Source organism: Bos javanicus, chromosome 2 (genome assembly GCF_032452875.1).
Source record: "Bos javanicus breed banteng chromosome 2, ARS-OSU_banteng_1.0, whole genome shotgun sequence".
NCBI classification, from domain to species: Eukaryota; Metazoa; Chordata; class Mammalia; order Artiodactyla; family Bovidae; genus Bos; species Bos javanicus.
In genome coordinates this window covers 80,077,380-80,093,221 of record NC_083869.1, presented here as the reverse complement: position 1 = coordinate 80,093,221, position 15,842 = coordinate 80,077,380, and the positions used below count along the sequence as shown (strand labels likewise).

General features: G+C 38.7%; 1 protein-coding gene across 6 annotated transcripts in view; it reads right to left on the bottom strand.

Annotated features, from left to right (window-relative positions):
- Positions 1 to 4,133: 4,133 nt before the first annotated feature.
- The window catches only part of MYO1B (myosin IB), a 200,084-nt gene continuing 188,375 nt past the window's right edge, over positions 4,134 to 15,842 (bottom strand). For all 6 annotated transcript variants that reach the window (XM_061440561.1, XM_061440580.1, XM_061440571.1 and 3 more), the window contains 5 exons: positions 15,314 to 15,420; positions 12,577 to 12,709; positions 11,792 to 11,944; positions 10,184 to 10,311; positions 4,134 to 5,468 (listed from right to left, as the gene is read on the bottom strand). In XM_061440561.1, the coding sequence (XP_061296545.1) occupies positions 5,345 to 5,468; positions 10,184 to 10,311; positions 11,792 to 11,944; positions 12,577 to 12,709; positions 15,314 to 15,420 (645 nt within the window). In that variant the 3' untranslated portion in view covers positions 4,134 to 5,344. The remainder of the gene's footprint in view (positions 5,469 to 10,183; positions 10,312 to 11,791; positions 11,945 to 12,576; positions 12,710 to 15,313; positions 15,421 to 15,842) is intronic.

Genomic DNA, 15,842 nt, shown 5'->3' with positions numbered 1-15,842 from the left:
CAGACCACACACACACCCTATAAAGGTCTCATATACAAAACAACTGCAAGTCAAAGAGAATTTGAACAGAAAAAAATGTCAAAATACTTGAATAGGCACTTCACAAAAGATGATAAGCAAATGGACAATATTGAAAAGGTGTTTGGGTTCCTTAGTCACCAGGAAAATTTGAATTAAAGATCCATCAGAAGGATCAAAGTGAAAATGACGGCCAACACCCAGTATGGCAAGGATGTGGTGCAACCATGACCTCGTGCGCTACTGGGGAGAGTATAAACTGGTGCCGATTCTTTGTAAGACAGTTTGACGAAATCTACTAAAGCTGGACACACGCTTACCTATGAACCAGCAGCTCTATTCCTAGGTATATAACCAGCAGAAATGTATAGATATTCACCAAAAGATGTTCATAGGAATGTTTGCAGCAGCACTATGAGTAACAGCCAAATGCCCATCACAGCGGCATGGATTACAAAAGTGCAGTCTACTCACATGATGAAGTATCATACAGCCAGGAGAACAAACTTTAGCTACATTCAATAATATAAATGAATCCCACAATTATACCTTCCCCAACTTATGACAGGATTACATTCCTGATAAACCCCATTGTAAGCTGAAAATTCCGTAATCCAAAGGTGCATTTAATACACCTAACCCACCAAACAGGGTAGCTTAGCCTAGCCTGCCTGAAACATGCTCAGAACACGTACATTAACCTACAGTTGGGCAAAGTCATTTAAAACAAAGCCCGTTTTATAATAAAGTGCTGAACATCCCATGTGATTTACTGAATGCTACACTGAAAGTGAAAAACAGAAAGTTGTCTGGGCACAGAATGGTCATACGTGTATCAGCTGTTTCCCCTTGTGATCTCGGTACTGACAAGGAGCTGCTGCCACTGCCCAGAATCACAGGAGCATCTCAGGCCCAGGGAAAGATCAAAACCCAAAATTTGAAGTCGTTTGAATGAAAGAGGCCAGAAAGAAGAGAATATATTGGATGATTCTATTTATAGGAAGCAAATAAAAAAAGGTCTAAATTAAAACACAATACTAGACAACAAAACAAAATTACTTTTGCAAGGGATGACTGGGATGCAGGAATTTTCTGGGTGCTATCTTTGGGGTGCTTCTTTCTTGGGTGCTAGTTATATGGACGTGTTCACTTGGTAAAAAATTCTTGGAAAGGTCCACTTCTGGTTTGTATATATTTCTGATGTGTATATCATTAAAAAAATATATTTTTAAAGAGAATATGCCAGATCCATTAATTGGTGCGAGAAAGAAAAGAAGCAAAAAAAAAAAAAAGAAGTTGGAGTGAAATGACTTAAGAGAATATTCTTAAAAGTCCTCATCACAAGAATTGAGAGGTGATGAATGTTAACAACTAAATTTACTGTGATAATTTCACAATAACACATATAGCAAATCATTATGTTGTATACCTAAAACTACCTGGAGGAGGAAATGGCAACTGCCTGGAGAACCCCACGGACAGAGGAGCCTGGTGGGCCCTATAGTCCATGGGGTTGCAGAGTCAGATGCAACTGAGCATGCACACACACCTAAAACTAAGTGTCAATCATATCTCAAAACTGGCTTAAAAAAAAAACATTAAAAAACTAACTGCAATGAAAAGGTAACTGGCTGATCTATTTCTTTTCTCAGTACTGCCAGGCCTTTTGGTGAATACGGAATTAAATTCTGTTCCCAGTTTTCTCCTTAAACACTGAGAAGCTGAAACTATTTTCCTTACAAAGTTAGAATTTTGTTGAATTTTATGAAATTGAGCAGTGGGATCTGGCCACCATGTCAGCAAAAAAAAAAAAAAAAAAAAAGTTAATGAGGAAGAGATTGTGGTTTACGCTCTACTGTGTGTGATTAACTCCAGATTTTGAAAACGATCTTCAAACCTAAGAGAACAAAGCAAACAACTTCAAGATTTGGAAGAAAACAACTGAAAAAGAATGAATTTTCTACCAAGTGGCTATTGGAATACAAGCTGATGAGACTATAAAGTGTCAGCTCGTCAAGACTGAGGCTTCCTATGGTTCAGCTAGGCAAACCCTGAGAATGAAAGCACAGAGAATGGAACTGTTAACATGAGATCCAAAGAAAGAGCCCCTCCAATAATAACATAGCTCCTCAACATTAAATCTTCAAATGGAAAATGAAAACTCACAGCTGCTTTTCTCACTAGAAGGAAAGAAGAGCAGAATACTGCCCTTCCTTTTCATGAATTTGAGTACTGCAGTATTAATGGAAAAACAATGCCCAGTTAAAAAACAAAGGCTCCTACTACAATGTCTTTTGGCAAAAGAATAGACCATTACGGAATTTACCAGCAACTTACACCATTTCAAAAAGCGCTTGCTATTTGAACATCTTAGGGCCTAAACTACCTTACCTAATACACGAAAAACAGCATACAAAGAGAGAAAAAAAAACCCCAAATGCTGTTTTCTATTATATGTAGCTTCAAAGAATTTTAAACCATGCTGTAATTATCATAATTATACTCAATTACATGAACTTGAGAGTTCTCACTCAGCATATTACTTGAAATGCCATGATAATAAAACCATTTATTCTCTTAGATTTCAGCCAATCAATTCTAAGGATGTGCCCAGGTCTCAGAACCCTTGGCCCTGGCCTTGCTATTACAGACAGGCCCCGTATCCCCTGGAGTACGAGCAAAGGCACTCAGACTGCAGCTGAAGGTCTTCCATTTGAGTATTGGGTCCAAGTTATTAATCCGAGTATGAAATCACAAAGCTGTATCCAGCCTTTAAGTCGGTAACTTCCCCAAGTTCCTTTCTTGCCTGTGGTAGATGGATGTCAAAGTCAAGGGTAACTGCATCAACAATGCGGAAACTCGGCAATATCATGGTCTGATGTTTGGTCCTCACTGCCTGGTTACTTTTTTCAAGCGTAACATCTACAAGACACTCCAGGGGCCGGGCAACCAAGTGGTGGTTGGGAATAAGTTAGAGCTGTGTTACTAGGGTACACAGGAAATCTGGAGTGCCACCTGTACTTTAATTCTCCACTGCAGGACAGTGACAGAACTTCACACACAAATCGCGGATGCTCACCTGCTACAGTAGGTAGCAGTACGGCTTATCAGTAATGTCTAGTTAGGTAGGACATAGGTGAGCGGCACAGGCCAGTCTGGCCAACAATGCTGTGCCCTGAGAGCTTCCATTCAGGAAACAACCTAACGATGATCAGCAGGGGACTGGATAAATAAAGTATAGTGCATCCATACAACGGAAGACTATATGGTACAAAGAATGAAGACTGAAAAAGGCAAAGTAAAGAACAATACCTATAACATATAAGCTTTTGTCTACTAAAGCAGGAGGAAGGTAAGAATCTCTATTTTTATTTCCTCTTGTAAGCATATGCATAAAGTAAAGTAAAAGAAAGATTGGGAAAGACTGAAGGCAAAAGCAGACGAGGGGAGCAAAGGGTGAGAGATAGATAGCACCACCGACTCAATGGACAGCAATGTGAGCAAACTCCGGGAGATAGTGAAGGACAGAGGAGCCTGGTGTGCAGCAGTCCATGGGGTTGCAAAGAGCTGGACACGACTTAGCAACTTAACAACAAAGTAAAGCAAAACCAACTGAAAACTATAGTTAACTTTTCAGGAAGGCATAGGAACTGAGCAAATGATGGGATGGAAAATCTGTGTTATATGTCTTTTCATACTTCTTTTTATGTCAAACAATGGGAATGTATCACATATTTTTTAAAGCATTAAAAAAAAAAAACCCACCTCTCAGTTCCAAATTTCTACTCACCTATTTCAGGAATCATCAATCTACCACTTTAGATACATGTTGGAAAAGACTAAAAGAAAGCAATTATATCTTCTACTTGAACCAATAAGCACAAAGGCTTTTGAGGATTTTTTTACAGCAACAACTTTTTTAAGTACAAAAGTTAAAAGAAAATCCTCAGAAAAATAGTTTCAATGACTGCTTCTGGTTTATAAAAGGTAAGTGAAATTCAATTACACAGAGAACATGTAATGTTTGGATTGTAAAGCCTTTCCATGCGATAATACATTGACACACAACTTAAGAAAATAGCTTGAAATACAAAAATACAATTGTGATCCAGGAATGGCACCAAATTAGAACAGTTTTATTATTTAACATACCAATGTATATACATTATCCTCCCAAATAGGAAACAATTTTGATTCCAAAGTTTAAAATGTGATTTCCAAAATGAATCCTAACTATAAATTTTGGGGTAAAAATAGTCCTGCAAATTAACACACATCATTTTGATCCTTGACTAAAATATGCACCCTGTACTAATCACTTCTCTCATACAAAATGTATATTACAAATAAAACTTTCAAAAAAGATCTCAGATGTTTACTGCATATCATAGAGAATGCTTACCACCATCTGAAAGGCTTTAAGTCCTTCCCTTTATTAGATGTTTAAAACAGATACTCAAATCTGGATGAAAACAACACTCTGCAGGTATTAGCATATCTAGGATCATATATGATGCTTATCATTAAAAGGAATATATAACTTTGCTGGACTGCTTCTGTTACTTTTTCTAAAATAAGAATTACTCTTTCCTACTGTTTTAAAAGCAATGATAAGAGATGTGAACAAATTAAAAGTCCTGTTCAAATGTCAGTTTTCTCTTTTCAAACAGAAACCACATGTAGAGGCATTTTTACTCAGTCATATATTTCTACTTCCTAGGACCAGCCCTTCTTGAAGTATATATTGTTAAAGACCATCCTACAGGGTTCCTAATGAACGCTGTCCATTATCGCCAGTAACTGTTCTCGTCTCAGCATTTTCAAACTCTCTTAGCTCTGGTAAAGCCAGCACAAACCAGCCAGAACACAATGGCCTTAAGGGGAAAAAAAAGGGGGGAGCCTACTAATAAGTTTTTGTATCGCCTAGTACAGTGCCTAGCACAGAGTAGGCATTCAATAAATAGGTGACGAATGGATGCACTATCTTTTAAGACCGTTTCCTACACTTAGATGTATTAATGATTTATGAGTAATATGTTGCATTAGGGCACACAAATCTAACATGATGACTAAACAAAGAACACACATGACATGGCGGAGATACTGTTAGCGTCTACAATTCCGTCCCAGGGCAGCATGTGTACTTTAAGGGTTAAAACTATTCCAATAATAAGAATTGATTAGTCAAATATTTTTATTTTGCCAAGGGACTCTAACAGTATTAACCTTTGGCAATTCCCCAACATACAATGAACTCCAAACAAAACAAAACCAAATTGCACTGTTACAAAGAAACGAGTCCATGGAAGCAGAGAGGAGGCGCCAGTTAAGGGACAGCAACTTCAAGGAGGCGGTTGTTTTTTCGCTTGCACGTTGGGACACTCCCGTTTTTCTGGTTGCCCTGAATAAACTTCACGCACACTTTGTCCTGCCTGAACTGCACCAGGAACCTAGGAGGAAACAATAAGACAAACTAAAGAAAAGTACACACAGAACAGCTGATGATTACATGAACACTAGCCTTTGTTTTTTAATGGATATTTACCTTGACAAGTATTCCCCTTTCCATCAGCCCTTCCAGCCCAGAGGATTATACCCCCAGGCATTACACTGCCTTTTGCTTCCAACGGCCACCATTTAGCCCTAAGTAAACCAAGTTCATTAGCTCATCATACTCCTATCCAGTAAGAAGGACTATGAATATCCACATTTGGAATATTAATAGAAAGACAAACATGCTATTTTCCCCATTTTTATCCACTTCTGCATAGCAAAAATAGTAAAATTATCAACAAATTGAGAAAATGAAATGCAGAAATAACAGAGAACAGGTCCAGAGACACTCCAGACTATGGTTTCCAAATATTGGATATTTACACACTTCCTACACTACTTTTTTTATATCTATACACTAAATAACTGTGTTTTAAAATAGCTATGACCTACAGAATAAAAATGATGAAATCATAAGTCTGATCTGCCAGTTATATTTTTAATATCCATTTAAATATATGTATACACACACATATGTCATTATAAAAATTTAAAAATCTATCATGTACACCTAAAGACACCTCTTATCCTACCAGTGGTACAAGCAGTACACTGTGGGAAACGGTATTTTAGTTCAAATCTTTCCTTTCACAGACCAAGAGCAGTCAGGCATTTGCCCACAAGACTATTTGTCACAGCTTCCTACAAGAGACATATGACTGGCTTCCCCCTGGGCTGGGTGCTGTGAGGAACAGGCACTGCAGGTACGAAATGAGGTCTCTGAGGCATCACCGGGGAGGCATACGGGCAGCGTGGCTGTCCTGGAACCCAGGCTTTCCCAGCTCTTTTCTCTCTACCATCAGAATCAGTATAGCATTACCACGTTTTCAGTGTGTTTCTCAGGGAACTGTTTCTGAGTTACTGGTGTATAATTAAATGAGTCAGTCTAAAAAGCATGTGGTAGGTCACATGTTCACTGGCACCCACGATAGCTCTGCTCTGTACACGTCAGTCTCTGCTTCAAGGTCTAAAGAGCCCATGTTTCGCAAACTTTATGCACTGGAGTGAAATGTGACACGTAAGCTTGTACTCATCGGTGGTACATCTGAGCTTTAGATGGGCTGTTTCTTTTCAACTTGAAAGCACTAAAAAAGCAGCTCTAGTTCCAAATTCACCTGCGATCTCTCTCTAGCATGCATACTTAAATCTATGTGCCTCAGAGAAAAAACAAAATCTTTCAAGTTTAACACAAATACATACATTTAAAAGATCAAATATATTTACATTTTAATTTTTAAAGACAATCTGTAGTGTAATAAATGTAGAGAGAAGTTCTTTTCCCATTAACTTAAGCATATACCAGCTGTCTCCATGTCCGCAATTCATGCCCATGATTCACTCCAGAAATAACAGTAGCTAAACCTTACCAAGTGTTTACCACGCACCACACTGTTCTTACTAAGTTACACATATTAACTCAACTTTAAAACAGTCCTATGAGGTAAGGGTACTATTATCTGTCTTTCACAGAAGAGAAAACTGAAGCCTAGCCCACAGTGAAGACATACCATCCTCCAGCAAAGAATCATGTCAGATGCATGATTTCACAGCATCAAAACCACTCACAATGTCACAGCAGACTGAGACAGGTTAGTTGTTTGCATTTAAAATATTCAGAAAAACAACTGTATAACTTAAAGGATACACATGTATGTGTGTATTACATGTATGTATGCATATATACATATATTTAAAGTATTTAATACAAAAAATTCACTTTAGTTTTCAATACTGCAGATTCATTTTTAGAAGAACTATAGATCTTGTTTAATGTTATCCTTAAAATGTAATCTATTTATAGATTGAATAGTTTGGGAATTTAAGGACTGGGGATCACAAGGCAGTCGAGTCTCTCAATGAATTTAATTCTCATGTCTACACATGCTGGTTAAAACTGCTCTAAGGAGGAAGCAGGCCTTTGGCTTTCCTCCTGTAAGCTGACATCCAGTTTATCTACAATGATTATGGAGATTGGGTTTGTTAGAATATCTACTTCTATTTCTAAAAAGGATGCACTAAGGGAGGTTTTGGTCACTGAAATGCATGCTGTTTACAACACTGGTCTGTATAGTCCACAAAAAGACATCATGGGCATGCTTGTCCATGACTCTATAAAATTTTGTTTAAATTTAAAATGCTCACCAAAAAAGTATATAAATTTAAAATGCTCACCAAAAAAGCTGCTTAAGAACTCCCAGAGGTTATGAAGCAGAGGCTACATGGGAGCCTTGTTCTGCCACGTGGATTCCTGGGCTGCCTAGGGAGGGACTGTGGTGCTACGCAAGGTGCCATCAGCTATTTTCTTTTTATGAGACCGACCAGTAATTAGGAATAGGAGAAGGAAAGGTGTTCTGGTCTAGTTTATAATGCTACTGAATGTTTGTTTTCTTCACATGGCCACACTGAATCTTCGCTCAGACAAGCATGTTTACTGAAAACTTACACACTTAGAACATCACCCCCACCCCTTCTGTGACAAGCAGGGTCCCTTTCACCTGGAAGTCGTGTTCTGAGATCAAATGCCTCAAAGACAAACTGTGAGAGTTGCTGCTGGGGTTCTGTGCTTGACACAGCACGCTGCACCCCCACAGGGCGCCTCAGGAGAGTCACCATGCACAACAAGACTGCAGAAGCTCTGGGAAGCGCTGTCGTGAAGGACAGTTCACCTCTTCACAACACATCACTACTAACATCCTGCCAAGGCAGTGTTCTCAGAATGCCAGTCTGGGAAGCGCTAAAAGCAGCAATCCTTAGTGGCCTGGATGGTGGTGTGGTTTTCTCTGTAAAGATGGCCTTATGGACAGGGAGGCCTGGCGTGCTGCGATTCATGGGGTCGCAAAGAGTCAGACACGACTGAGCGACTGATCTGATCTGATTAACATAGTAAACCACATGTGAAGCTACTTCATCCATATACCAAGAAGCTTCTGCATCTGAACACAAAGAATCTTTCCAGGAGGTATGGGAAGACCAGTCCCACTACAACAGGAGCCCAGCTTCCTGAGTTATGAAATATTTCAACTAAGAGTTTAAAGATCTAACAACCCTAACAGGTTAACATTTTAATTGATGAGAACCCAACTGGTCCATATCTTTTCTCCTAAGTCTTTATGAGAAAGGACTTGATAACAAAGAAAGTTATTTTGTTTAAATTGCAATTTCCAATATAGGGTATACATAAAAGTCAATTACCACCCCTCACCCTCTATCCCCATCTAAATACCATTCCTAGTGTACAATGAGAACAGACAGTGGACCTAAGGTTCTGTCAAACCGAGTATATCAAGGAGAGCTGGTGTGGCTTACAAAGGGACAGGAATGGATATGAACTTATTTTAGAGAAACTTTTAAAAAGAGTTGAAATAAAACAGGCAGGCAAAATCTTAATTAGAAAATAAAATCATTTCCTATGCAATATGGTGATGCAAATTTTACTCCATGTCCAAGAAAGTATATATACAGACAATAAACAATCTATTGAAAAGTAATCAATTAAGTATCAATCCATATAGTAACTAAAATTCAATCCAGTGATCTCATACTGACAGATTTAATAAAGGGAGGGATGCTCCAACCTGTATGCAAATAACAGGTCTCTATAACTAGAGCCCTAATGTGAAGCCAAAAGAGCAGATTTCAGATTCACAGCAGTCTTAACACTAGTGAACCCTTGTCAACCCAGAATGCTTATTTCATAACTCTACTTTGTATGGAGAAAAAGGTATATCAAATACCTAACACATTGCCAAATGGCACTCTTGACTTCCCCCCACCCCCAAACCCCTCATTCTTCAGTGTCAACTACTGCAGTAAATGGTACCATTTTGGGCTCATGCCTGAAACCTAACACCCAATCTGTTAATAAGTTCTCTTGTTTTCCTTCAAATTACATTCAGAACCTGACTACTTTTCACAGCCTCCCACTCACACCCCTGCCTAAGCCTCGTCATCCTTACCCGACAGCTCGGAGAAGCTCCTATTTCCTCTGCTTTCACTCTTGCCTCCCTACAGTTATTCTCCATACTGCAGGCAGAGAGATCTTTGAGAACCATAAATCTAATTATGTCACATTCTTGCTCAAAACCTATAGTGGCTTTCCATCATCCTCAGTAAAATCTCAACTCTAGGCTCTACACAGACCCTGCCTCTTGCTCCAGGGTCTTCCCCTACTCCCTATTTTGCTCTAACAATGTCCACTCCTGCTTCAGGGCCTCTGCACCTGCTGCCTCTCCTGGAAGGCGTCTCCCTGGATTCCAGTTTCAATTCAAATGCCACCGCATCAAAGTGGCCTCCCTGGTCTCCCTATCAAAAATAACATCTTCTGACCTTTAATCTGCTTTTCTTTCCTCTGCCAGCATTTATTACTAACCAAAGTCACGCCACCTATTTATTATTTCATTTGTGCATATCTGTGTCCTCTATTAGGATGTCAGGCATGTGAACGTGGATACTTGGTCAGTGTCACTCGCGGCCCATCCATCACCTAGAACACATGTCGAACACATACTCGGCTCAATAAGTAGTAGCTGTAAAAATGAATGAGACCAGGTCCCTCAACTCAAACAATAAAGCTGAAACTGAAAAGACATATTCAAAAAATTCATAAACATACTCATCAGAAATTTCAATATTGAGCTTCTGTTTGGTTTGGCTGAGAGTCGTCCGATAGAGCTTGGTGGCCATTTCAATCAGGTGATCACTGCTGAAGAGAAAGTCTCCCTTACTAGCTGCTTCACAGCCCTGAAAGAACAAACCAAGAGTCAGGCTAATTGTAATTAAAGACAGCTCGGGAAGTATGTGTTTACAGGTTTGGCTGAAAACACATTCACAGTCTCTTTAAAACATCAGCTACTGGTGTCAAGTCTTCCGAATCAACAATGATGACAAGAGCAGTCATCGTTTCTTCCAACTTGCTCAGAGCACTTTAGTAAGGTCACCTAAGCCCTTGTCACCCCAAGCTGGTCGATGGACCAGAAGTACCACCAGCACCACCTGGGAGCTTGTTGGAAAAGCAGATGCTGAGTCAGGCCTGATCAAAGGCTTATGGCAGATGCTTCCACAGCGAGGCTCATGTGTGATCTGTTTGCTCGCTCAGGTTGGAACACTCACTGGCCTAACCTACAACTCATCCTGAAAGCACTGTTCTAAAAGCTCCTCCATGATTTGGTTAAAAAAATAAGAACAGCAGCAACAACGCTTGCAACAAATATTCTAGGGAAGAGGCTCAACCTCAGCTGCACAAGGGGCTCACCTGGGGAGCTTTTGGAAAATAGGGTGCTTGTGCCCCATTCCAAGAAACTCTGATTTGGTTGGACTGGGGAAACGGCCTGTGCACCAGCATATTTTAATATATAATCGAGGTTCATAATCACCGATGAAATAATATGCTCCCTTAGGTTAAAATCCACAGTGGGGAAAACAGGCTGAACAAAGCTTATGGGTTTTTTTTTTAAGTTCAAAATCAGTTAGATAGACTACTATCTATTAGCTAAGTATATGTCTCTATATATGTTAATATTTACTGACATCTGTTTATTCAGTGACTATTATGTGACATGTACTATGCTAAGCACTTTACATAGTTCCATTCAACCCTTATAACAACACTATTAAGTAGGTACTAATATTTTTCCTATTTTAAGAGAAGAAAAATTAGGTAGGCATATTAAAGTTTAAATACCTTGGCCAAAGTCACTGTAAAGTTAATGGCACCAATGCCAGAGTCTACACTTTAACTGCTCAATTCAAGCCAGGCGGTCCAGGTTAAGCTGACATCAAAAAATCTTCAGGTCAAAATTATTAGGCATTGTTTTACTATAGTTGCATCCTTTAATTAAAAAACCCCCAAATTAAGTATGGACAAGAAGACATTTACCAATTTAGGAGATACAAGAAACAATAGAAGGAAGCAAAATTTTAAATGTCTTGATATTTCTAGGCATTATCTCAAAATAATGCACCTAACACTGGGTGTAAACAAAAAGCTACTCAATGAAATGAGAATTCAAGTGAACAAGTCAATAAAAGTCATTAATCTTATTTAGTTACTGAAAAACAAAGCCTGAGATTTTATGTAAGAGTGAATATAGCCCAATTTTGCAGATCAGTAAGAAGGATATATATACTTCAAGTAACAGGCATGTGGAAAATCTTAAATCAATGGCTGAGAGATTGGACCAATGCAGAAATCTTTCAGTCAAATCAATAGTTGAAGCTTTACCTCTTTGAGGTGGATGGCAAAGAAGCCATCATTTTGTGAGCTCATGGATACTTTGGTTACATCCACCAGGGGAACCTCTGACTTGATCTGTCCAGACTTTTGATCAGCAAGAAGCAGATTATTATTTGTTAAGAGGAAAATACGGGATGTACTCTACGAGAAACGAAACAAAAAAGGATATAAAACCGAAGATCAAAAACATCCCCAAATTGTCCATGTGTTTCAGGCATTAGTTATTTGTAGAAATGCACATCTTATAATAGTATTTTTCAGCCTGCACACCTATGTAAACTGAAAACACACTAAAGAACATAGACAATCTATTTCAATTTGCAAAAATTTCAGAGAATGAGCAAAATTCCACCTAAGCTTAAAGGCGAAAGAAAATAGCTTCCTTCACAGTAACTGTGCAGAGAATATGAAATGCAAAAAAATTTTTGATGTATAGCTGATTTATGTGTTAGTTTCAAACATACAGAAAAGTGATCCAGTTATACATACACTCTGTGTACATATTTCTTTTCAGATTCTTTCCCATTATAGATTATTACAAGACATTGAATATAGTTCCTTACAGTAGGAATTTGCTGTTTATCTATATTATATAAAGTAGTGTGTATCTGTTAACCCTATATTCTTAATGTATCCCTCCTCGCCCCTTTCCCTTTTGATAACAGTGTTTGTTTTCTCTGTCTGAGTCTTTCTACAATGCAGATTTTAACATTCAGAAAACTGTCCCAATTGAAACAACTGTCATTACAGGTCTCCAGGGTTAGCATTCTTACCTTCCCATTAGCACGGTTAATTTTGTTCACAACCTCAGCAATGATAATCTTTTCTTCAATGGCATCTTTGAGTTTCTTATACTTCGGATTCTTGTTGATTTCCAGGTAAGGCCCTTGGAATGGCTGCCCAACACTGAAGGAAAAAAGTTCCTCACATTAGAAATGGTTTCAGATGGAAGTACTACTAGAAAAAGGTAACGAGTTGGTTGATTCTGAAATTCAAACTTCATTACATTTTTGATGTGACCATGGCATTTGGTTGGGAAGACTTTGATAAAAATCTCATCACATGGAACAACCAAGACAGAAATCTGTCCCAAGAAGGACAGTCAAGACCCAGGTACATGGTCTCATGGGAAGGAAGAGGCAATTTCTTCCATCTGTTAATATAAAGTTAACAGCTGCCTACACAGGATTCATTAACGCCTTTAAACAGTACAGAGCAATGATAAAGAGGGCACAGATCATTATCATCTCCTGCCCCAAAGAAAATTTTCATTTTCTCACAAAGAGTAAGAAAAGCGACAGGCCTTCTAGGGGGTAGAACAGATCCAGAGCAACCACTTTAGAAGAAAACTTTGGAGCACTTAACATTACCATATAACTCTGGCTCTAAGCCGGCCATATGTGAAAGGAAAATTGGCCTCTCCTCTTAGGATATGCCCCTAAATGGACACAAGTGGCTAAGGTAAACATTCAGAATCAGAGCAGTTTTCTTCCAAACAAACTACTTCTTGCAAGAGGCACGATCATGCACCCAACATCAAGATTTCTTTTCCTAAAGACTTGTGGGATGACTTCTTCAAAGACGCCAAGAAAAAACCACGGCTTCACTTTGAGCTTTATAAAGTTCTGGCAATTTGCAAATGCAACTTAAAATGCTTGCATTGTGGGTGGAGGATCAGGGCAGAAAATCCACGTAGGTGGTCAGGGTTTCACAGCTCCAGGATAGGAAAGGCCGGCACCCTAAGAGCAGCCGCTTCACACAGGAGTGGGCGCGTACATGATTCCACCTCAATTAATGCTGGAGGCTCAGCACGCCACCGTCCCTGAAAACTAGTAAAACTACCCAAAGGCCTTGGCTTGATATTAACATTTTTGGGTGGTTGTTCATACTCTAACATGTTTTTAATAATACAAAGTGCTAATAGTATTGGAAATTTGTTTCTTCAAAAATGTTTTTTTTCCCCCCTCCTTCCAGTTTCTAAGGAGTTATCCACAGGGAATGTTAATTAAGAAGGTTACTCTACAATTTAAAGATACATAAAGAAAATGCTGAATGAATTAAGTTGGAGAGGAAAGCATACAGACAGTTTACCTGTTTGAATATGCTTTATACAGCAGGCACTTTGAATACCATTGGTTTTAGGCACTGTGTTTGACTGAGGGGAGTGTATGCCCCCTCAAGCAGCCAAATCAGCTAACCAAGTAAGCTGTGCTACTAAAATATCTAAAGCAAATGAGTTTGGCAACTTACTTTTATTTAATCCTTTAAGAAGAACAGCTTTCAAATACAGGTAGACATAGAGAACATACCTGCACACATACCACATGCAGTCCATGAGAATATACTTAGCATATAATGCATTTTATTTCTAAGACATTTTTTTGGAAAAAGCTAGAAGTTGTTATAGATTTGGCTTGAAGTTGTACAATCTACTTTTTTTATAAATACCAGATGCAAAAGGGATAGGAATTCTGGGGTGGTGGGGGGAGGGACGGGAATGATGACCTTGGGAGATGTAAGAACATTCAGATAAAGCAGTTTTTACCAAGAACTTCACTTGGCAAACTTGCAGTTGGTTTTCCTTCTTTTACTGAGTACTTGATGTCTACAATAAAGGAACTGAAATTACTGCAGAGGCCAGTGAAGTCGGAGGCAATGAGTTAGCTGACCAAAGGTCAATATAGGCCACTGTCCAGGCAACGCTAGAAAGTGACAGACTGGCTTATTCTTCATTTATTTTACAAAGGAGATTCTGACCCAAATTGTTAAAGTGGGAAGATTGGAATGGTGATTACAGTAGATTGTCAACAGAAACCAGCTAGTCTCTGAAACCAATGGAAAACAAATAGGAATTTACCAAGTAAATCTCTTATTAGCCTAGACAATTTTCATTTTAAATGACAACTTCTAATTATTTAGGAAGTGTTCAGGATAATGCTAAGGGAGTAAAACCAACACATGTGATCTTGTTTCTCTAAGTATGCTAAGTATGAAAGCTCTTGGTCAAATGTGTTACATTCATATTCAGACTTTTCAGAGTACCTTGGACTGCAAGCAGATTAAACGAGTCAATCTTAAAAGAAATCAACGCTGAATATTCACTTGAAGAACTGATGCTAAAGCTGAAGCTCCAATACTTTGGCCACCTGGTGTGATGAGCTGACTCACTGGAAAAGACTCTGATGCTGGGAGGGATTGGGGGCAGGAGGAGAAGGGGACGACAGAGGATGAGATGGTTGGATGGCATCACCAACTCAATGGACTTGATTTTGAGCAAGCTCCGGGAGATAGTGAAGGACAGGGAAGCCTGGTGTGCTGCAGTCCATCGGGTCACAAAGAGTTGGACACAACTGAGCCACTGAACAACATATCCAGCCAAGCTCAAAATAATTCATGAAATTAAAAACCTGTGTGCCACTAAAATCAAATCCCACTAGAAAATACCTACAAGTACATTTGAGAAACTTTTTAAAAATATTGATTTTTACGGGTAAAGTAAAATCATAATACCTAGATGGATATAAAGCCTTCTTGTCTTTGAAGAGTTCACTGGCTTCTAGCTTCTCTTCATAGATAAGTTTCTGTTGGTCTGTGAATTGGTCCCTGTATTTTTTACACTGTGAGATATGAAAAGAAGAAGAAAAAAAGACATCACTTATATAAGTAAATCATTACTCATCCTTAAATATGCTAAACCAATTTAACAGCAGTTAAAAATAAGAGTAAACGTGTATGAGATATTCATTAAAAGGTCAAGAGAATTTTTCCTTCTTGAGTTTTAAAAGGTTGGTCTTGGAAAATGTCATAAAAACTACTATTTGTGTTGCAGAACTTGCGATGCTTCTTCAAAACATACAAGAACTTCTCTGGCCTGCGCCCTCCTGGGAGTACCGTTTCCTCCCACTACGTCAGCCCTTGGACATCCACACTCTTTCAGAGACTCACAGGAAGAAAAACATGGTCCATCACAGCCCAGCGTGCATATTTATACACACACATATATACAATTGACACAAAAGCTTTACAAAACAGCACTTAT